The sequence below is a fragment of the Dipodomys ordii genome, unplaced genomic scaffold, assembly GCF_000151885.1.
Source record: "Dipodomys ordii isolate 6190 unplaced genomic scaffold, Dord_2.0 Scaffold75, whole genome shotgun sequence".
Classification (NCBI taxonomy): Eukaryota; Metazoa; Chordata; class Mammalia; order Rodentia; family Heteromyidae; genus Dipodomys; species Dipodomys ordii.
The window spans coordinates 901,337-923,222 of record NW_012267291.1 but is presented as its reverse complement, the minus strand read 5'-3'; the positions used below and the strand labels follow the sequence as shown (position 1 = coordinate 923,222).

At 50.0% G+C, this 21,886-nt stretch overlaps 1 protein-coding gene across 3 annotated transcripts in view; it reads left to right on the top strand.

The window, feature by feature from the left end:
- The window catches only part of Znf831 (zinc finger protein 831), an 80,849-nt gene that overhangs the window by 26,548 nt on the left and 32,415 nt on the right, over nt 1-21,886 (top strand). For all 3 annotated transcript variants that reach the window (XM_013024362.1, XM_013024361.1, XM_013024363.1), the window contains exon 4: nt 8,083-8,234. In XM_013024362.1, the coding sequence (XP_012879816.1) occupies nt 8,083-8,234 (152 nt within the window). The remainder of the gene's footprint in view (nt 1-8,082; nt 8,235-21,886) is intronic.

Genomic DNA, 21,886 nt, shown 5'->3' with positions numbered 1-21,886 from the left:
TATGGTTCTGTTTGGACCAAGGTCTCTGTGTCACAGCCTGAGCTCTTCACACACTAAGAATCTCCACACACTTCAAATCTCTCCCCCCTCTGCCTCACTCTCTTCTGTGAACACTGTCATCTGACCTCATACAGTTTGACTGGGCCCTGTGAAACCCAGCCTGGCCTCACCCCTGTGCAGTCAAGACCCTAAATCACACCTGCCAACTCCTTTTGTCATGGGAGGTCATATGTTCACTGTCTTTGGGGACTGGAACTCAGCCATCAGACCCAGTCACTGAGGTCAGCTGTCTTGCTCTACCATGTATATATGCATGCATGTGTGTATGTATATATGCATGCATGTGTCTGTTAGTCCATCTACTTCTCTCTCCTCTCTTCTCTTAATAACTCATCCAGCTACCAACCATCTACCTATCTTCTTCATCTATTATCATGTATCAATCATCTGTGTATCAATTTATATATCAGTTGTCTGTTGATCTAATATCTAATGTCACGTTTCTGTCACTATCAATTTAGATAGTGACCGCCCTTTGACCTCTCACCTGTTGATGTATCTATCATGTTGGTGACCTGAGCTCTGTGGACTCCTGTGTTGTGATTCACTTTTCTCATTTTCTTCTCGGCTGTCTTAATTTCAGTAGAAGGTGAAATCCTGAAGTAGAGATTTGCCTAGGGCCTCAGCTCATGAGTAATAAAATTCATCTATTGGAGTATCTGTTTTGTTTCTCCCCCCTCCTTTTTTGGGGAAAGAAATATTAAAGGCATAAGAATATGGAGAAAAAGAAATATATGTGACAAACTCCTGACATGATGCAACAAAATTAACAAATATTAATATTTTGTTACATTTGCCTGGGAGTCTTAAAAACAAGCAACACACAGCTTTATGTATTATATATCACACACAGAAAATAAAAACGAGATTGAAAAGAGAATTATGTAGCTCTCTGTATTAGACACAAATCCTTTTCAATCTATGTTGTCCTATTTTGACTACAAGTCTCTGTATCCTCAGTCATACTGTAAGAATGTCTTGTGTCTTTACAAATATACAAATATGCCAAATTTATCATTCTCCTGAGCTTTCGGCTCAACGTTATTATGTTTTTGAGGATGGGTCACACTGGGGAAGTCAGGCCTGCTTCCTAGCCCGGAGGGGGGGGGAGGGGCGTGCTGTGTGCTGTGTGCGGGCCCTTCCTCCGCTAACCACATTCCTTGTTATCAGAGTTTCAGCGATGGAAACCATTTATAGGTCCTGTGTATATCCTAGGCTGAATAGACTCAGCCTCTCATAAACACTATAAATACTGTTCCACGCTGCTGTTTGTCTTTGGGAGCCGTTTATTTACATTTCCCCCACACCCTCGCCACCGCCTACCTACCTCATCATTCTTTTCTTTTGTTCTTTTGCATTTCAGTCCTTCCTTCCGGGAGTTTTTCCTTCTGCCTAAAACATATTGTTTAGAATTTCCTGGAGAGAAGAAAGCTCTCCATTTTATGAGTGGGAAAATGTCTTTATGTCAATCATGGCTGCTGAAAAGTATTTTTATTGGGTGCCACTCGGGCTTGATGGCTTTCCCACAACACATCAAAGCCACCCTGGCTCCTCTGTGGTTTCCATTTTGTGGCGTCCGCCATCAGTCCTCTTCTCTGGCTCTGGGAACTCTTTTATCTATGGCCACTGTTAAGATCTTCTTTAATCTTTGGCGTTCCCTGGCTTTACTTTGATATATGGAGTGGTGCATTACTTTTCATTATTCCACTAGAAATCCATTGGGCTTTTATGATCTGTGGACTGACTGATGTCCCTAGAAAATTCTCAGCCATCATTTTTCCAGCCTTACCTCCTAGGATGGCCCCCTCTCTCTCCTTCTGGAACAGTGAAGTGATGTGCTTTGGGCGTGCTCCACCTTCGGCGCTTTCTCTTTGCTTCTGTTGAGACAGTTTTTCTGTGTCTCCCAGGCTGGCCTCAAACTCACTTTGTACTCTAGACTGGCTTTGAACTTGTGATCGCCCTGCCTCAGCTCCCAAGTGCGGAGATTACAGGTGTGGAGGACTAGGCTCAGCTCCCATCTTTGACTACACATTCGTTTCTCTCTGCTATGAGCTGGCTACTTCGTTCAGATGTATCTTTGATTTTTTCTTAACCCATTTGGTATTTTGGTTAAGCCTTATTGAAATATAACTGAGTTTTAACATATTTAAAGCATATGATTTGATGAGGTTTGTTGTACGTATACCAACAGTAGAATCAAGATCAAGAGCACATCCATAACTGTCAAAAGGTTTTCCATCCTGTGTAGCTCCTCCATGTTATCTGTCTGTCCACTTACCTATTCATCCATCTATCTACCTATCTATCATCTGTTCTGTCTGTCCCTCTGTTTATCCATCTATTTATCTGTCTGTCTGTCTGCCTGCCTGTCTATCTATTATCTATCTCTGTCAGTCTCAGCATGATTTTATCTTATTCATTTATTTGTGCTGGACCTGGGGCTTGAACTCAGGGCCTGGGCACTGTGCTGGAGCTTTTTTTCCTCAAGGTTAGCACACCCACCACTTAATTCACAGTTCTACTTCTAGCTTTTTGGTGGCTCATTGGAGATGAGTATCTCATGAACTTTTCTACCCGAACTGGCTTTGAACCATGAACTTTAGAACTCAGCCTCCTAAACAGCTAGGAATATAGGTGTGAGCCACTGGTGCCCGACTTCAGCATAATTATTTTCTACTGCTTTGTAGCATACCACTGGGTGGCTATGTCCTGATTTTTCACTTGTTGATAAACATTTGATTTGTTTCGGTTTTGGATTGCTATGAAGAAAACTGCTATGAATGTTCATGTCCACATCTGTGTGTGAAATGTGGTTGGAGGTGTCTGAGGTGGATATCTATGAGTAGGTACTGGGGCTCGAACACAGGACCCAGGCACTGTAAAGATCTTCATTATACCCCTGCTCCCACTAGTCGACTGAAATGTAGATTTTGTTGTTAATAGATATTATCATGTTTTTTCTTTTTTTGTCAGTTGTGGGGCCTGACCTTGGTCTGGGCGCTGTCCCTCAGCTCTTCAGCTGTAGACTAGCGCTTTACCACTTCAGCCTCAGCCCCACTTCCGGATTTTTCTGCTTATGTGGTGCTGAGGAATCGAACCCAGGGCCTCATGCATGCAAGGCAAGCACTCTACCACTGAGCCACCTTCCCAGCCCTTAGAAATTATATTTTATTTCTGAAATGCTTCATCTTGTTCTCTGAAACTAGTGTTTTTATATTCTCTTGCTCTTTATTCTTATTGCCAAGCTTTTAAAAACATGCTTTATGTTTTGTCTTTCATAAGCTAACATATAGAGTCTTGGCCTGTCTGCTCTGTTTTGTGTGTTAACATTTAGGATAACTGGTTTCTTTTCTTGTGTCGGTTAGAATTTTTAACTGTGAGTTAATACTTTTGGAACTTTGAGGGTTGGGTTGAGAATGGTTTTCTTCAGGAAATAGTTGTGTTTTTGTTTTTGTTTGCTGTGTTCTTACTCAAGAGCAGTTAAGATGGAATTCTTGGCTTTCAATTGTTCTTTGTCTCAGTGTTGTGTGTCTCATGGTCATAAACTAGAAGTCTGTCTTATCACAATGGAATTGACAGCAGGACCTTCATCCCCATCTCTCAGCCTGCTCAGGGGTGGCCCTCGGAGTCCTCAGCCCTCCTCCCTGGACTCTTACCTGGGTGCATGCTGGCCTTTTGAGTCTTGTCCTATCAGAGCAAGGAAACAGATTCTCAAGCTCACCTGGTTTGGCAAATACCTTCAGTCTCCATTTTCTCTCATTTTCTGGCTTTCCTTTATTTCTTATCTTCTACTTAGAACATCAGTACATTTAAACACATTTTTTAAGTTGTATAACTTAATCTGCACGATGAGTTGTTTTCAGAGTAGGGAAGAATTTTGTGGTGGCCAGTCCAAATATTTTGCTTGCTGTCCTATTGGAGAGAGGATTTCTACTTCACCCTTGCCTAGGGTGCTTTCATCATGTAGAAAATGTATTTTTTTTGTTTCATTGATTGATCAATTGGTTTTTCAGTACCGCTTGACTCACAGCCTCAATCCCTGTGTTTTTATTTTTTCAGACAGAATCTCAAATTTTTGCCCAAGCTGATCTCTGACTGCAATCTTCCTACTTCTTCCTACCTTTCCCAAGTAGCTAGAACTATTGGTAAGCCTAGAACCAGTGTACTTCGATGTACTCACGGTAGTTCCTTTTTGGTCTTGCCCATGAAACCCTTCCTTCCTCTCTGTCTTCCACCGTCATGATATATAAAGGTACCCTCTTATGTTTCCTTCTTACATGGATAAATGTATATTTATAAAATAGGAGAACTTGTTTTTATTTTTGTTATATAGATAGCTTCACAGATATGACTTTGATTTGTTTGAGTTTGAGTAGTCTGATAAGCGAGGCATGCTTTTGTAATTTTTTTTTTTTTTTGGTTGGTCATGGGGCTTGAACTCTGGGCCTGAGCGCTGTCCCTCAGCTCTTCAGCTCAAGGCAAGCGCTCTACCTCATGAGCCACAGCGCCACTTCTGGCTTTTCTGCTTATGTGGTGCTGAGGAATTGAACCCAGGGCCTCATGCATGCAAGGCAGGCACTCTGCCACTGAGCCACCCCCCCCCCCAGCCTCCTGCTTTTGTATTTTCAAACATTCATGCCCATGCATGTGGGTGTTGGTTGGAGGTGGCAGGAGGTCTGTGAGCCATTTGTCTGGGACTTGCTTTCAAAGCCTGAAGATGCTCGCAGACCCGCCCCGCGCATGCGCTGCGCTCTGGCTCATCATGCTGACGTGCACTTTGTTCCAGGGCCTTCCAGTCTGTTGCACGCAATGTTTGGTGTTTTTGCCAACTTCAAATACCACACGGTTGTTTTTTCATTAAGGAAACTACCCAAGTTAAAGGGGAGAGATTAGAAAACTCAGGATCCATTTTCCCAGCGGTAATGGGACAGCACAGAAAATCCATTTTGGGATGCCTAAGGGCTCCCCGATGTTGACCAGAGGCCTGGAGATCCAGAGTAGTGGGGAAATGCGCCGGCCAAGACCCCGCGAGCACTGGACCGTGGGATTGGGTTCTGCTGATTAATTGGTGGCCGCGGGCTGCGCTGTGCAGAGCATGGAACACACCGTCTTCCAGGAAGCTTCTGACAGATGTAACCATGAATGGTGGAGCCCCAAGAGGAGGGCGTCCGTGAGGAGGAGAGAGGGAAATGCGGGAGGAGGGCTGCCTGCACACGTTGGTCACTGCAGGGCACTCTGGCATGGGGGTTGTCTTAGTAATGGCGGCTTTCCTTGAGAAGTGGGTGCTCATCTCTGCCCTTGGGCTTGTGTTTTGGCTTCCAATATAATTGACTTATCCAGTGAGAGCAGACCCTTAGACGAGATAAAGACGGACGTGTGTCCCTGAGCTCGTGTGGTCTTTGATGCATGCGGCCCCCACCACGCGTGGCCAAGGCCCCCATGTCCAGCTGGGCACAGTCCCAGGTACTGCTTTGTACCCAGCTCAGCAGGTACCAAGGCCCCGCTGCACATCTGTCCTCTCTGCTTCTCTTTGCTTTGCTCTGCTGTGGGTGGAGGGAGCATACGAGAGGAGCTTGGGGACAGAGGAATCTTCCAGGCTTAGAGTGAGGGAGACAAGCCAGCTTGAGGGTGGGCTGGAGTAGCAGGGTGGTCGACAGATTTCAGTCATGGCCAAGGCTCGTGACATAATCCTCATTCTGAGCTTCCTGGAGCCTCTAGTCTGAGCTGAGGTCCCCGAGTGCTAGACCTTGCGTGCCCAGCCTCTAAACATTTCTGCTGGGCTGCTGGAGGACAAGTTTGAGGGCTCCTGGTGGGGATCCATGAGACCTGGAAACAAAGTCTGCAGGCTGCTGGGCCCAGGGGATAAAGACCCGAGGGATGGAGGAGAAGAAGCACAGAGCTGGGAGCTCAGGTTTCAGAGACAGATCCTTCAAATGGCATCTCTTTAAAAAGTGGGCTCACAGGAAGCCCGAGGAGGAAGCCAGGGAAAGAAAAGAGGGCCAGAGAGAGGCCTAGGGACAGGAGAAGTTGGGGCCCAGCTCTGCCTCGCGGGCACTGGGAAGTGTGAATTGGGCCTGCTCAGAGGCAAATGGACAAAGCCGTTATACCAACCCAGTCAATGGCTAGTGGTCTGCCACAGGTGGGGAGGGTCCTAGAGTCTCCCCCGTGGTGCTGGTCCTCTTGAGAAGGGCTAAGCGTGTCTCCCGTGCCTGGGTGGATGTGTGACCCAGGGAAGGCCGGCTGACGGGCCCACAGTGCAGAATCTGTACTGGGAGGAGTCAGGAGAGCAAGGAACAGATCATGTCCATGGCTAGGCAGAGGACTGCTTTGAAAACATGACCCCAGGCCCATGTGGGTTCTCTCCCCAAGGGAACAGGGTACAAACTCCACCTTGATGAGCTCTGTACTCGGCAAGAAGAGGCCGCGACTCTTCCCCACAGTCTCCTCATTACTTTGATTGAGTGGAGTCCACAGGGTTCAAGCCGAGCTGTTCTTCACACTGGCTAGCGAGTGCCCCGCACCCGCTGGTGTGGGGCCAAAGGTGGCCTGCAGCAAGCAGGAGAAGCAATTCCCACCTCAGCCCCCCCTTCCTCCCTTTGTCTCTGTACTTTGAAATCGCTCTCTCCCAGGGCCCTGCAGGAGTCCGGGCTGGCACAGGAGTGTGTGATTAGAGGAACAGCAGCCTGTGGCTTTCCACCCTGGCTTGGAGAGTTCTTTCAGGAACCTGAAGTCTCCACAAGCAGAGACAATTGGCTTTAAAAACCAAGGCAGCCCCTTTTCCCTGCCTGCCCCCTCCCACTCCTGCGGAGAGAGGGGCCAGCGTGCCTGTCCCAGGCTGGGGAGAAGAGTTTCTCCCAAACGTGGACACCAGCAGAGCTGAACAACAACAATTAAAAACCCCCACATCCTCATCATTGCTGCCAGGAAAAATCAGTGCCCGGGAGAATGCCGCATGCTGCAGCGATCATTTAAAATTCTGCAAGTAGTCTGGCGATTAGGTTCTGCGGCTAGCTCTTGGCAGCGGCGCAGGCAAATCTGGAGGAAAATGGACCTTCAGGTTGCCTCCTGTCCTCTCCTCCTCTCGCTCTCATCCCCTCTGTGGGGCTGGAGTTCATGTACATGGAGGCTCCTGTGGAGAAGGTCCTGGGCTTGGTCACGCATCAGCAGGGTAAAGGTCATTTAAGGAGCGCAGGACACAAGGCAGCTGGCACTGTCACCGCTCACACACCTGCAAAGTGCAACCCGGCCCACAGTGCTGGGCCCAGTGGTTGTGCTGTACATTTCTATCCGTAAACTATTGTGAGCCTGCATCCTAACTCATGCATACGTCCTGCTCTACCGATGGACGGTGTACATGAACAAAGGACGTTTGCCAATAGGGATGACAAGGTTTCCATGAGAATGAATACCAGCGGTGCACTAACATTTCCCCTTCTTTCCCCTGTCACTCCCTCCCTTTGGGCTTTGTTTTGGGGGACCGTTAGACCAGGTGATCTAGAAGGACCCCTCCAGAAGGGAAAGTCTGCCATGACCTCAAGACACTTAGTGCCTACTGTGGCCACTGCCCTTTGTGGCTATGTAAATTCACTTCAATGACATAGACTTTAAAGCGCCATTTATTAGCGATACTAACTATGTTTTTGAATGCTCAATGGCCACAAAAGCTAGTGGCTGATGAGTGAGTCAGTCCAGATTATAGAATGCTTTCCATCATGGAAGAAAGTTCTGCTGGGCCATCTGTTTAGCAATGAGTGAAGACCGTCTAGTTCAGTATTTAATTGGAGCAACCAACTTTCAGTGAGTTGTGGCTGGGCAGAAGGAGAGATGTTTGAAAACATCTCTCATTTAGCCCCTGCTGCAACTTCCAATGTATGGAGTTGCTGTTATGGGGTGGGGTGGTGTTGGGAGGTGCTCGGGGGTCACCAGCCAGGTCAAGTCCCGCCCAGACCCCACCCAGGACTCCTCCGATCGGGCCCACGCTCTTTGGGTGGACTGCTGCACATGCGTTTCTCTGCCTCACAGGTGCGAAGGAAGTTTCTGGCAGAGCCACACTCAGCTGAGAGCCAGCAGACTTCACAAGCTGCCCTGGGGACCCCGCGGCCGCTGCCTTCCTCCCCTGCTCAAGGGACAAGAGCCACGCGGGCCTCTCAGGCGAGCTTCATCGGAAATGGCAGGTAACACTTTCTTCGGCGGTGGGGCCAGCTGGGCATCCAGGTGAAGGCCCCAGGCACTGGCATCCAGGCTGTGATTCAGGATGCCCAGGAGGTCGGCTGGGTCTGGAGGGACCAGCTGCATGAGGAGGGCATGGGGTGGGACTCCAGGGTCCGGCCATTTACAAACACATCCCTGGAAACTGGCCATGGAAGCCACGCCTAGCTGTACGGATGGACGTCTCCCCGCTCTGGGAAGCCATGGCCAGAGCCGTTGGCACCTGACCTTCTCCATGCCTCCCCAGCGCTGGGAAGGGTGTTCGTGTCTGTTGTGCATGGATGTGGTGGCGGGAGGCACACACAGGCAGACAGGTGGCTGAGAGGCTCTGGGCCCATGGCCTCGCTGGGCAGCTGTAAAGGACTTGTCTTCACCAGGCCCAGAGAGAAACGAAGCCTGAGCTCACAGTGGCTGCTTCTTGGAAAAGAGCTATTTTGGGCCACCACTGGGCCACCAGGGTGAATCACTTAACTTCTCTGGACCTCTGCACATCTTCCTCTTCCCCCTCTCCCCAGCAGTAATGAGCCCAGCCTTGGCTTCACTTGTGGAGGGTTGACGGGGAAGAGCGAAGACCATCTGAGAGGCCCCATCTGGCCAGCTGTGACAGAATTACCACCCTTTTCTGGTGGATTGGTTTCTGATGGCTCAGTGGCTGGCCCCGGGCTCTCTCCGCCTGATACCTGAGGTTGCTGGTCCTAAGGGACCAGATGCAGGGCATCTCCCTGTCCATTGTGTACCTCCAGTGCCCCCTGCAGGCAAATAGCACCTGCTTTGCCTATTCCCCACCCTGCTCTCATGCTCCCAACCCCCTCCGGTAGGGGAGAGTACTGGCGAATGTTGTGTTACTTAGAATTGGAACCACAGTTGCATGGCTGGTGGTAGTGGTTAAAGGATGTTTTCACCGAGGGATGTTAAGGCTCCGGATCCAGGGGCGACGGCCGGGGAGACACAGGGAAACCAGCTCTCTGTCTGGGCTCTGTGGTTCTCACTCATTTGCACCCAGTGGGGTTACCCCAGCCTGAGTTTGGTGACGCAGCCGGTAGGAGGAATCTCGGGCTCAGTGCTGGTCTGCAGGCCAGAGGCAGTCATGCAGCGCTGCTTTGTCCTTAGGCCTTTCCTGTCACAGACTCTGCCTTCAGTGTTCCCTCTGCTTTTCACACACAATGTGCCTGCGCCCCTCCTTGGCTCCTTTAGAGTTTCTCTAAGAGACAGCCCACCCCTGGGCATCCAGGTCAGCTCAGTACTCTGTGGAGTATGGAGCACAACTAAGAGCACTGTGGAAGTGAAGAATTGGGGTGAGGAACGCTGAGTGTGAGGGAAAGCCGTGTGGGAATGATGGCCCTTGCTGGCTGCCTGCCGGGTCCTGGTTTACGCGAGCTCTGCCCCCATCTCCATTCCTACCAAGTCTGGTTCTTGGATTTCTCTCTTCTGTGGTTACCGTGCTCCGATGGTAGCCTCGGTGGGATCCTGCACGGGCAGAGCTGGTGGCCACAGCTCCTTTGGGGCTGGCTCCTATGGAACACAACAGGGCCAACCAGAACTCTCCCTCTTGACCCAAATGATGTGCATCTCTCACCAGCTGTGTCCCCAGCTGCTTCTGAATTCCAAGCTCAGCCTGTGATCATGGCCTCAGGCTGTGTGCTGTACCTTGAGGACCAACAAAGAAAATCCTTGCCCTGTCCAGCTGCGGTGCAGGGAAAACTGGAGGAGGGACTCACCGCCCACCTTTGCCCAGTTACACTGAGAATGGCAGGGGTGGCCAGTTGGCTCCTGCGGATTGTATGGTGAGGATTGTGATGCTCCATCTCATGAACTTGACTTTGTAGGAAAGCCGCAGACCTACTCTGCAAGTCGTTGTTCTCTGAGTATCATAAACACACGTGCACAGCATTGGCAGATGCCAAGTGCCAAACAAGTGTGAGACTCATGGTCCAAGTGCTCCTGATGTCCGGCAGGGGATGAAGGCACGCTGGTTTGTGTTGAGGGGGACCCCAGGGGGAAGGGGGAGGTCTCTCTGGAGACAAGAGGCTTCTGGGAAGTTGGGAGTGGGAAGGACAAAGCTTTCTGGATGGGGATCAGATGAATGAAGACTCAGCCAAGAAAAAGAAATCTAGGGTGTGGCTCAGGCCCTATAGAAGGGGTGGACAGCCATCTGACATCTCTATGGATACCAGAAATTTGTACATTTCCCGGGGAGAGGCTAAGAATGACCACAAACTCTGTGGCTTGAAACAATTAAAACTATATTCTTGGCATCTTGGGCTCCACTAAAGGCTGCCTTTCGTCGCTTGCAGCTACTGGTGGCTCTGGGTGTTCTTGAGTTTGTGGCCACCTCCTAGCTGCCTCTAGCCCATCTTCACTCCTCCCCCAAGTCATCACGAGCCAAACTTCCCTTACAAGGACACCTGCCTCTGGACACCGCCATTTAGTCCAGGTTCATCTCATTTTGAGAACCTTGAACTAGTTAGTTCTGAAAACCCCCTGGGGCCACCTTTGGTTCTGTGGGCTAGGGCTTGGGGGTTCCGTTTGACCACCTTCATAATTCCCACAGTTTCTGAACCAACAGAAGAGATTCCCATGTACGTTTTGGTGTGTAGCTCTCTACCTTGTCTGGGCTCCCATTGATTATGAGCAGCACTTGCAGAAAATTCTATCACAGCCTATACCATAAACACGCAAGCATCCTGCTCCCCCTCCCCCAGTTTGCTCCTCTTGAGGGGAAGGGATGGCTGGCTGTTAGGACATATGCATAGCTGTGGCCGTGTAGATTGTGGGGGCTGGAGCTGACACCCAGACGCTGGTTGGTAGAACCAGCCCCAGCCTCAGGCCTCGGGGCTGTGTGAGCTCAGGTGTGGATACCTGCGTTCTCTGCTCCTCCTTCGATTGTCTTTCCATACCACCTATTCACCATGCATATATGTGGCCTGCTCATGGTGACCTGGGGACCGTACAGGAAGCAGAGAGACTTCCAGAAAGCGTCCGCATTGTCCTTGTCAACTCCTGCCCCATGGAAAGAGGAGGGTCATGCAGCTCCCTCACAGGACGCGTGGAGGAGGCGCCCCTGAGGTCCCCAGGTCCTCTCTGTCTGGAGAGAATTGGCTTTGCTACGCTTCCTGCCTCAGCATCAGCAAGACCTGGCTTTGTCACTGCAGAGGCAAAGTTCTCTCCCCCCCCCCGCCCCCCACCCCCGTAATGAGAAAGAACATGGAGAGTGCGTGCTGCAGGGCAGGTTTGAGTCTGAAGGATGCGGTTGAGGCATTGGCCCTGGGAGGTTCCGTCACTGCCAGTCCTTATTGAAGTGGCAGAGAGGGGCCAGGGAAGGCTGGCAGGGCAGCCCAGTGGGCTGGGTGGACAGATCCTGATGCGGACACCAAGCCAAAGGACGGATGAGAGAAGACATCGAGGTAAATCCCACCTGGAAATCAAAGGGAAATGGGGCTTGATTGCCTCTCCTTGCCAGTGTCAATATCGCATAGCGAGAGAAGGACAGGCCTTCAGAGACGGTTGTGTATTTGAAGACAAATACTGTAGCTTCAAAGGAATCCAAGCTGCGTCTTTGTTTCCACCATTTACAAATGACTTTGTTGAGTCTCCTTTGACCTGGTCGTCCTGCGGGAAGGGTCAGAGCTGGCTCTGTGAGCGAGACAGTATGTGTGCATGCGTATGAGCACACATGTGAACGTGTGTGTCTGTATGTGCCTGTTGTGTTCATGTGTGTGTGTGCACGCATATGAATGTGTGCATGTACACGAGTGAAGGAGAAGGCTTATATCCCAAGGCAGGACAATTATGGGGTAGGTTCTCTTGGATGTTGGAGGGGCTGTAACTTGGGGTGATAATGGAATCCAATAAAGAAACAGAATTTGGAGAGAGGGCTTTGCAGACGGAAAAGGACAGAAACCATAAATATTTGTGTTGGTAGCTCAGCAAGAATCAGGAAGATGTTTTCACATACTGATCAGAAATACCTGTGTCCAGGAACTGAAATGTAGCTGGTATTTTTGTCATCTTTATTTTTTAGAGATGCTTCCTGTCAATAACTTAGGAGGAGGAGGAGGAGAGAGGATGTTTTTTAAAAAATATTTTTTAAAAGATATTTAATTTCTCTTTCCTCTAAATGATTCCAATAGCTTGGTACTTATCATTCCAACTAACAGATGGCTTGGTGGTGAAGTCATCTCTGAGCAGAAGGCCAGAGGAGTTAGGAAGGATAAAGACCTAATTTATAAGATTTTACATTGATTAAAATTTGTGAGCTGATCCTGAGAATGGAGTCTTTTTTTTTTTTTCTGAAACCTAAACCCAGTAGTTTGTGCCAGCCAAGTTTCCAGCAAAGAAAGGGAGAGGACACTAGAACTTTCTAGAGCGTAACCATCTTCCAGAACATTCTTCCTTGGCCAAAATCACTTTAAGACCTGTGTGTGTGTGTGTGTGTGTGTGTGTGTGTGTGTGTGTGTGAATGGACTGGTTCATAGAATTCAAGTCATTGAGTATCTTAAGAGAGCAAGCGTCTATCTTATAACCCAAATGATGTGCACGGGACAGCTTAGGCAGGAGCGTGGCTGGTTAAGCGAGAAAGGCTTTGGTGATAGCTGATCTCGCCACGCTCCTCTTCCCTTTCTTCTCTCATTTTCATCTCATCATTCTCTTCTTTCTCATTTTCTCTCTTCCCCCTCTCCTTCTCCATTTATCTCCTTTCCTCTCCTTTCTTCTTTATCCTCTCTGCTTTCTCTCCTCTCATTTTCCTCTCTCCCTTTCCTTTCTCTCTCTTTTCCTCTCTCTCCCCCCTCATCCTGTCTCTATCTCCATCTCTACTTGCTTCCTTAGCAGGTGTACAGTTAACTTTCAGTTGAATAGGTGATCATCTCCTTTCAGTCCCACTTTAGTTACCCACTATCAATGGTGCCAATCTGAAAACACTAAGTGGAAAATTCTAGAAACGAGCAGTTCCTAAGTTTTAAATACCTTCTGGTTTAGGGTATTGTTACAGGTACTCTATGATCATTATTTTGTGGACCCATAAGTTAAATTTGCCATGGTGGGTGGAGCGTATGCTCTGCCATCTCGGGCCTCACTGGGGACTTGGGCCCTGTGGCTGGGGGGACTCAGTCGATGGCTATGTGGATATTGTGTCCAAGCCATGGAACATCATGAACTCTATAGACCTGACTGCTGGACTCCTGCTTAACTCACACGGGCAGAGCCAGATGAGGTGGACCGGGAACTAGGGAAGCTGACCAAAGGTGACCGGGAGAGGGATGGGGAAGTGCAGGGCCAGGAGAGGCCTCTGGCAATGTTCATAGTGCTCTACTGTGTGTGTGTGTGTGTGTGTGTGTGTGTGTGTGTTTGGGGGGGAAACCCCCACAACAAACCAAACCAAACATTCTGCTGCGAAAGTGAATGGGAAGCCTATGGTCCACAATGCGATTGTGTGTGAGAACGTATTCTAACCTGCCCACCAGTCATTGGTTAACTTCTGTTTTGTTTTGTTTTGTTTTTTTGGGGTCCGGTTGTGGGGCCTGAACTCTGGGCCTTGGCGCTGTCCCTCAGCTCTTCAGCTCAAGGCTAGTGCTCTACCACTTGAGCCACAGCGCCACTTCCAGCTTTTTTCTTTTTGCTTATGTGGTGCTGAGGAATCGAGCCCCTAGCTTCAGGCATGCAAAGCAAGCGCTCTACCACCTTCCCAGCCCAACTTCTGTTGTTTTTAACAGTTAGCTCAGCTTGCCATTCTAACCTCCACACTACAGGTTGATTATTTTGTCCTTGTTTGCCTAAGATCTAATTTTTTTGTTTCATTGTTTTTTGTGATGGATCCTTAAAGTAGTGAATTCCGTCCCCCTGACTGTGAAATCTTGGCCAGCTCAGTAGTGAGGGCTCAGTGCTTGTTGGGCAAAACAACAGAACGAATGTAAGTCTCTTTACTTCCTTGAGGCTGAGCCTCACGAATGCACAGTGAGTGATGCTTCACATCTGCCATCCCACACTGAGGAGGCGCTGACTCTGAGTCTGTGGCCAACCTGGGTTAGACTGGGAGATACGATCTCAAAACAAAACCAAACAGCTGGGAAAAGAAGCAGAAAGAAAAAAGAAGGAAGGAAGAGCATGGAATTTGGAAGTTTGCTCCTGCTTTGTGCCAACCCTGGGAAAACCCACACAGTGTTGAGCATGGGTGACAGGGCCCAGACCTGGGGCGGGGGGCTCAGTTCTGCAGAATGGGCCCTGCCACCCCCTCGGGTTTACAGACTGGTGTCACTTCCATCCCTTTTAGTCAGAAGTCCACCGTGGTGGAACTGTTTCTTAAAGGGCAAAAATCACCTATAGTCAAAATCATCTTTGAAAACCCTAATGTCAGTCCATCCTGAGGACAGGATTTGTACCCAGGCCTCTAAGCTGGGATATTCCGCACAATACAATGGAGGCCATCCACCCACCCACCCACCCACCCACCCATCCACCTGCCCTGCTGCTTTGAAGATAAACAGCAAATCCTCCCATGGAAGAGAGGTGCCGCTCGGTCTCTGGTGTCCCCGCTCCTCTGTGTGATGTGCGCCGGTCGGGGTTAGCACTGAGCCTCCAGGGCTGCTGGGACATCTTAATAGATTGGTTTTTCTGTCATGGGGATTAGGGAAGATAATGAAGTTGTGCCTTCCTGGGTTGGGGAAGGGGAGCCTCAAAAGTCAGGGTGTCAGTCCCATGCAGGTGTGACTGGGCCAGGGGAGATATCTCCTTTCACCTGAACACCTGTCTTCCCCCACCAACCAGCCTAGGAGCCGGGAACAGTGTTCCAGAAAGTGTTATTTAGAGCTGGCTGGTGCCAGCCAGCTAAGAACCAGCCTTTCTAGCCCAGCAAATCTAGGCCTGAAAGTGATCCCCCTGTTTTTTGCTCCCCAAGTCAGGGTTCCCCTGAAGAAGGGCAGCTGCACAGGTGTGTGTGTGTGTGTGTGTGTGTTTGTGCACGTGTGCCCTCTCATACTCTGACATTATTTTTCCATGAGGGAAAGCAGTCAACCCCCCCTCCCCCCCGGGGTCCACGCTAAGGACTTAGACCAAAGTTTTTCCTGTGTGGTGGCCACACAGCTCCTAGCACAGCTTTTCTGATGAGGTTGCTGCTCTTGAGTACTTTCTTGTTCCAAATGCCACATCATTGAAATATGTTTTTCTTTCAAGTGGAACATTCTCTTCCCAGGCGCTGAAAGCCCACCTGTACCCAGCCTTTTTACTGCTCCGCCAACACCACCATCATTGACCTGGTCTGCCCAAAGAGTCTCTTAATTAGGCTTGTCCTGTTTCTGTGTTTATCTGTGCAGCTCTTTCTGCCGATGACACATCAGCTTTTTATTATTATTACTATTGAAACCCCTTGTGTTAAAAGGACCTGTTCCATTAACTGAGGCCAGTTCTATTTTCTCTGATGCCAGGAACATTAAAACCCGCGTGGCTTAACGAGTGCTCTTCTAGATTTCCTCAGAAATGGACTTTCCGGAAGTGAACAGGGAACATTGATGCAGTTAGGATTCATTATTTCAGCTTCGGCCGGGCACTCTGGAAATCATGCCACTTCCCCTGGTACATCGACTGAAATGGGAACACTGGAGAGGGCCCTACGCAGTCCTGCACCTGATGACACATCCAAAGCTATGTTGATTGAGAGAAGAACTGCATTGACTTCATCATTTTGAAATTTCCTGAAGCTGACATGGCTTCTATCAGTAAACAAAGTGGGCTACAGTTCCAAGGAAGATTCTAGAAAATGCTAGAAAACTCTCCAGAACAAAACTCAGGAGGCATCTCCAATTTAGGAAGCTCTTCCAAGTTTTATCTTCCAGAATAAACTTGCCAGGAGTGACCTTTTCCTCCTCCTTTTTGCAAATGGAGAAACTGAGGCTGAGAGGGTTCCAGCCATCTGCCTGAGGTGCCCAGATGATATGTAAATCTGGCAGTTAGTGGATTCTAATCCATTGAGGTCCCTCATGCCCCCCTCAGTCACAGTCTTGTGTCCATCCATCTGCGCCTATGTGGTTATTTATGTCTCTTGTCTTTTAGGATCTCATGTGAAAAACAATAACAACAAAAAAAACCCATGTATGTTAAACACAAAATTTACCACTTCTGAGAATGGAGAGCCAATATCATGTGCCAGGAAGGGAACATAACAAAAATAAAGACAAACTGCTGGCTCTTGGTGGCTCAGGCCCCTAATCTCAGCTACTCAGGAGGCTGAGATCTGAGGATCATGGTAAACTCTTATCTCCAATTAACCACCGAAAAGTCAGAAGAAAAGCTGTGGCTGGAGTAGTAGAGTGCTAGACTCAAACACACACACACACACACACACACACACACACACACACAGACTCTCAGAGACAGTGTCCAAACCTTGAATTCAGGGTCTAATACTGGTGTGGGTGCGTACACTCCTCCACCCTGCAACTACAAGCCATGTATTTTGATAAATAAATTCTAGCCAGAATCTGTCGTGAGCTGAAGTCTTTGAGCTCCAGTCCAAACTACCTCTACCCAGAACAGTTTTGAAGCTGGGGAAGAGCCTTCCTTCCATCTTTAGAGAATCAGGTCAAAAGAAAACACGATTGAGAAGATAATGTAATTCGTCATGTAATTCGGTTTTATTTAACCCTATGTTTGCGGATCGACTAAAACCACACGTCTCCATGTCCCTCTCCCCACAGTGGGAGCTCTTTGGGGAAGCCCTCTCCCCTGCACCCCACCTCCCGCACACTCCACACTGGCTTGCATGGTCAGTTCTGCTGCTTCCTTGTTTTATGAAGTGCATCTTGACTCTCCATCCAGCAGACGTGGCTGTGGTCCACAAGCTACATTCTGTGCAGACCCTCCTGGAGGGCAACCATTCTCCACCCAGTCATGGTGGAGCTTCAGAGGTCGCCCTGCCCAGTTCCTGAGGCTTGTACCCTGTAGGGGGAGGTGGTCCCGCCCAGTAGGGACAGATGCCCCCGTGTGACCAGGGTGTGCGTGTAAAGTGTGGATCGTTGTCCTGAGAACAGGCCAGACAGTGTAGGGGGGAGGGGAGGGGCAGGTCTGCACAGCTGTGGGGTGGGGGAGGCAGAATGGGTCTGAGGAGGCTCATAGAAGCCAGCCATACTTGGTTCCACAAAGACCTCTCCACTGAAAGGAACCAAGAGTAATTCATCTTTTAGTGGCCTTGTATTCAGGAATCCTTCAGCCCAGCATCTCACAATAAATGGGGCTAAAGCTCAGGGTGCCCTAGCACCCCCTCAGGTGAAACTGGAGTTTGGGCCTGTGGACAGAGGTAAAGACCTCTGCGTGTTCCTCCAGGATACACAATGGGTCCACACTAATGTCAGCTGCTGAGCCAGTGCAGCCTGCTGGCCCAGACAGGGTCTTGATTGGTGGGAAGAGCATCTCCCCAGGGAAGACCCCAGACGAGGCCTGGCAGGTCTCTGGCCGCACATTCAAAATGGAGATTTCAAAATGGCTCCCTGACTTAATCTCTTACCAGCGGATGATGAGGGTACCCCTGAGTCTCATCCAACTTGGTCTTTTCACCCCTGATGGGGGATGCTGCCCTTGCTGGAGGTGGCCCACAGGTCTGTCCCCTACCTCACACCCACCTGCTTCTCCTGGGGTCCCCACCATGGGAAGCAAGCGTGACGTCTGGAGAGGGCAGAGGAGAAGACTGTAGGCTGGTGCTGCTATTTTTCTTTACAGAGTCCAGAGTAGTGCGTTTCCTCTTGAACAAACTTTAGTCTACTGGGCACCATTTGATGTTCTCTTCAAATATTAATAGATTTGTTCCCCAGCAGAGCAGGAGCGTTCAGCCTGCTCCGGGAGACTTGTCACCAAGCAGGACACAGACACGCAAGGCCTTCCTCTGTGCCTTGCCAATTCATTAAACTCAGTTAGCAATTTGCAAAAGAGATTAATTGATTTGCAGGTTGCTCAGCCCCAAGTGTAGCTCAGCTCCCTCCTGGCTCCGAGAAGCTCCGAGCTCCTGGGAGCTGAGGAGAGCAGACAGTAATATTGGAGAGCGTCGTCCGGGGCCATTCCTCATTACGGGCAGAAGTCAGAGAAGATAGATTTCTCAGTCCCTTCTGATTTCGGGTGGGATTTGGGGCCTCCGGTCTAGACACCCGGGATGAGATGAGAAAGCTTACAGAGCTATGACTGCCAATTTGATAGAATGCCGCTCGCTTTAAGCTTTTATTCTTCCCAAACAAACATCCTGGTTATCTCAGTTTAAAATGTGGTTATTGGAGGCAGAAATCTCAACTCCATGACTTGTGTCAGGAAAGGACTTGTTGGGTTGCAAGGAAAACTGATTTTATTTCAAATTTGCAGAAATGGAGAAGGGAATGAAAGCAAGAGAGGAGAAGAAAGGAAGGAAAAGAGAGAGAGAGGAAAAGAGGAAAGAAGGAAGGAAAGAAAGGAAGAAAGGAAGGAAGGAAGATGTGGCTAGATCCAGAGTTTCTCGAGGTACCAACAGGACTGTTTCTCTCCACCTCTCAGCATCTCTGGAGCTGGTCAGCTATGGAAGCGGAACCATTTTTGTGACCCAAGTCACCTGACTGGGTCATGTGACTGGGTTACGCGCCTGTCCTTGATGTGCCAGGATGTTGTGTGCCTGGCACTGGGTCACTCTGTAATGGGAAGCTAGTGCCACCTCTAAGAATAAATCATGCCAGTGCTCACACGTATAAACCTGGCTGCTCAAGAGGTTGAAATCTGAGCATCAAAGCCAGAAAAATCAGTGAGACTTATCCCTGATTAACTCCCAAAAGCTGGAAGCAGAGCTGTGGCTCATGTGGTAGAGCTCCAGGTGAAATGAAAAACAAACAAACAAACAAAAAACAACCAGCCAAGCGAGAACGAGTCTCTGAGTCCCAGTATAGGCTTGCATGCATGTGCACACACACACAGGTGCACATAGAAACACATGTGCACAGACACACAGACACAGATAGACAAGCAGACAGACAGACACACACACTTGAGTAAAGGAGAGATGGTGACCCCTAAAGAGGAGGGGTCAGGCAGGTAGACAGTGGGTACGACAGCCCCTCCAAGCAAATGCAAGGGCCATTTCTCCTAGAGGAGTGCATGAAGCAGGCGCTGGTGGGTAGGTGGGTCCCCAGACCCCGGGGCAGAGGGAGGCAGGAGGCAGCATAGGCTGTTTTCTACCGGGCCCAGGGACCGGTTGGTGGAGCAGAACACCTCAGTAGGACAGGTGAGTCACCAGCTTGAGGTTGGCATGCAGAGCCCAGGCCTGTTGTGGGCCAGGCAGTGTGTGGGCGCAGGACACAGTCAAAGGAGAACACGACACGGCCCCTGTCCTTTGGGACAGCGGGTCTGGCATGTGGAGCCGGCACAGACTGGTAAACAAGTCATTACAGATGCAATGTAGTGAGCTCGCTGATATGATTAAAGCTCTGACAAGGCCGGCTGGAGCGAGGAGGAGGAGGAGGAGGAGGAGAGGAGGGGGCACACAGGGACCGAGGGGGGCTGCTGCTTCCGGTCCCCAGGCCCCCACCACACTGGGGGGGCTGAGCTGTTGTTTTCTGTGCTCCTCGCTTTCCTCTTTGAATTGTAAAGATTTTTTTTTTTTGCCATACTCATAAACCACTGCAAATGTAGCCTCTCAGCACGTACCCGGCATTGACTTATTTCTCTAAATGCTAATGGATTCCTGTAGAATTCAAGCAACCATTCAGAACTCTGAAAGCAAGGAAGCAAAGGTGTTATTCAAGGGAAGAACCAGGGCTGATGAGGAGGTGGGAATCATGTACTGAGACGTCCAACTGTGCTTATTTGAAAGATAAATGCTTGTTTAGGTTCAAAGGCAGAGGAAGAAGGAGGCTCTGTCTTCCCTCCGAAGCCTGTAGTTGGGGAAAAGGCTTTCTGGAGACCAGCCCCAGCAGGGCATCCTGGTGAGGCCTCTTCTGGCCAGAATGCTATCAGTGCAGTATGAGTTTTGTCCTAGTAGTGGTGATAGAATTCGAACTCAGGGCCTTGTGCCTCCTAGAGGAGCACTCTACCACTCAGCTCCATCTCTAGTCCCTTGTTCTTGAATTCTTTTTTTTTTTACAGTTTTTTTATTTTTTAAATATTTTTTTATTGAGAATAAGTGATTACCTAAATTTCACAGTATTGTGGGATAGTGATACTTAGTTGAAGTCACAAACTCATTCTAACCTTCACAAGGGAAATTGTCATTATCATGGTCTATGTTTGTGAATTCTATGAGCTTTGACAATATGGCTATTTCTTCCACATCGGGTGAAATTCTGGTTTAAGCCAGCAGCCAAATGAAGAGGGAAAATGGATCTCTAGCATGGAACTCACGGTCCTGCAAAGGGTCCCCACCAGAATCGCCCTCAGAGACGGCTGCGTCCACCTGCCCGGGGAGGGAGCCTATGGACTTGGGGAAACGGGAGTCTCGGGATTACTTCTAACTAAGGGATTGATGGTTAGGTGAAGCCTCCCCCACCACCGTTCTTTGTGGAGGCTGAGGTAAACCCAGAGGAGAAAGTTCCAGGTGAGGCAGCCAGGCTTTGGTGACAGAATTCTAATGAGAAAGTAATCCTTTAAGCCTCTGGGTGACGTCATGGAGAAAGTCTGGTTCTCATGCTAATATGTCTTTGGTACCTGCCGAATGCTTTCTTAATTTCCCTTTGAAACAGACAGGCCCCGTTCCCCTGTCGAGCTGGAATCTGGGACTGGGCTTCTGTTTTAATTGGATTCACTTTTTTCTTTCCCTCTTAAGTAAAGAGAATCTGCCTCCCTTGATACCAGATACCTCGAACAAAGTCTTCTCCATCCAGCCCTGGGCCCCTCTGAAAGCCAGGCGGGGGAGGGGGGCGAGTGTGCTCCAGGACAGAGCTTTGTGTTTGGGGGGGGGGGGTTGAGGCTTCGTTGAGCTCTGCGTGGAGCTCCTTTTGCGAGCCATGAGCGTGGGACCCCTCTTTGCCTGGGGTCTTGGTGTGGGGTGTAGCTGTGGACCCCCTCCCCGTCCCCTGAGGCCCCCTGAGGCAGCCTTGACTTACTGGGCCCTGGCAGGTGGTGAAGGGGCTCAGTTTTCCCCTAGGCCTGGAGAAGAGGCCTGCTGGCACTGCAGCCGTCCACCCTGCTCGCGGGGAGGACAGGGTTTGTGCTTGCTGGGCACTTCGGCCTCTGGAGGGGTTTGCCCAATGCTGACCCCCCCCCCATGGCTGGGTGGGGTCAGGGGGCAAATGTCAGGCCCAAGTTCCTGCCCCGAGTTCAGTTCCAAGATGGGGCTTGTGCTTGTTTTCCTGGGCTAAACCTCTTCACAGGCTACCTTGTCAGGTGGTCTTCTTCCTCCCCCCCCCCCCCCGGTCCGGGCCCCGGGGAAGCGGGGAGGGACCCGAGCCATTTTTCTAAGCACGTGCGTCTGGGATTATTAAGTGCAAAGCACCCCGAGATGTTCCTTTCGCCCTTTCCCATCAGTCCCCGGGCCCCCTCTTCCCCTTCCCCTCGCTGGAGCGGGCTGAGCCCCGCACTGGGGCGCTGGTGTGAGTCACCCCCTCCCCCGGCCGCGCTCCTATCCACCTGCAGCGCCCCGTGCTCCGGGCCCCACCGGGGACTCGAGCTGCGGGGCGGGGGCGGG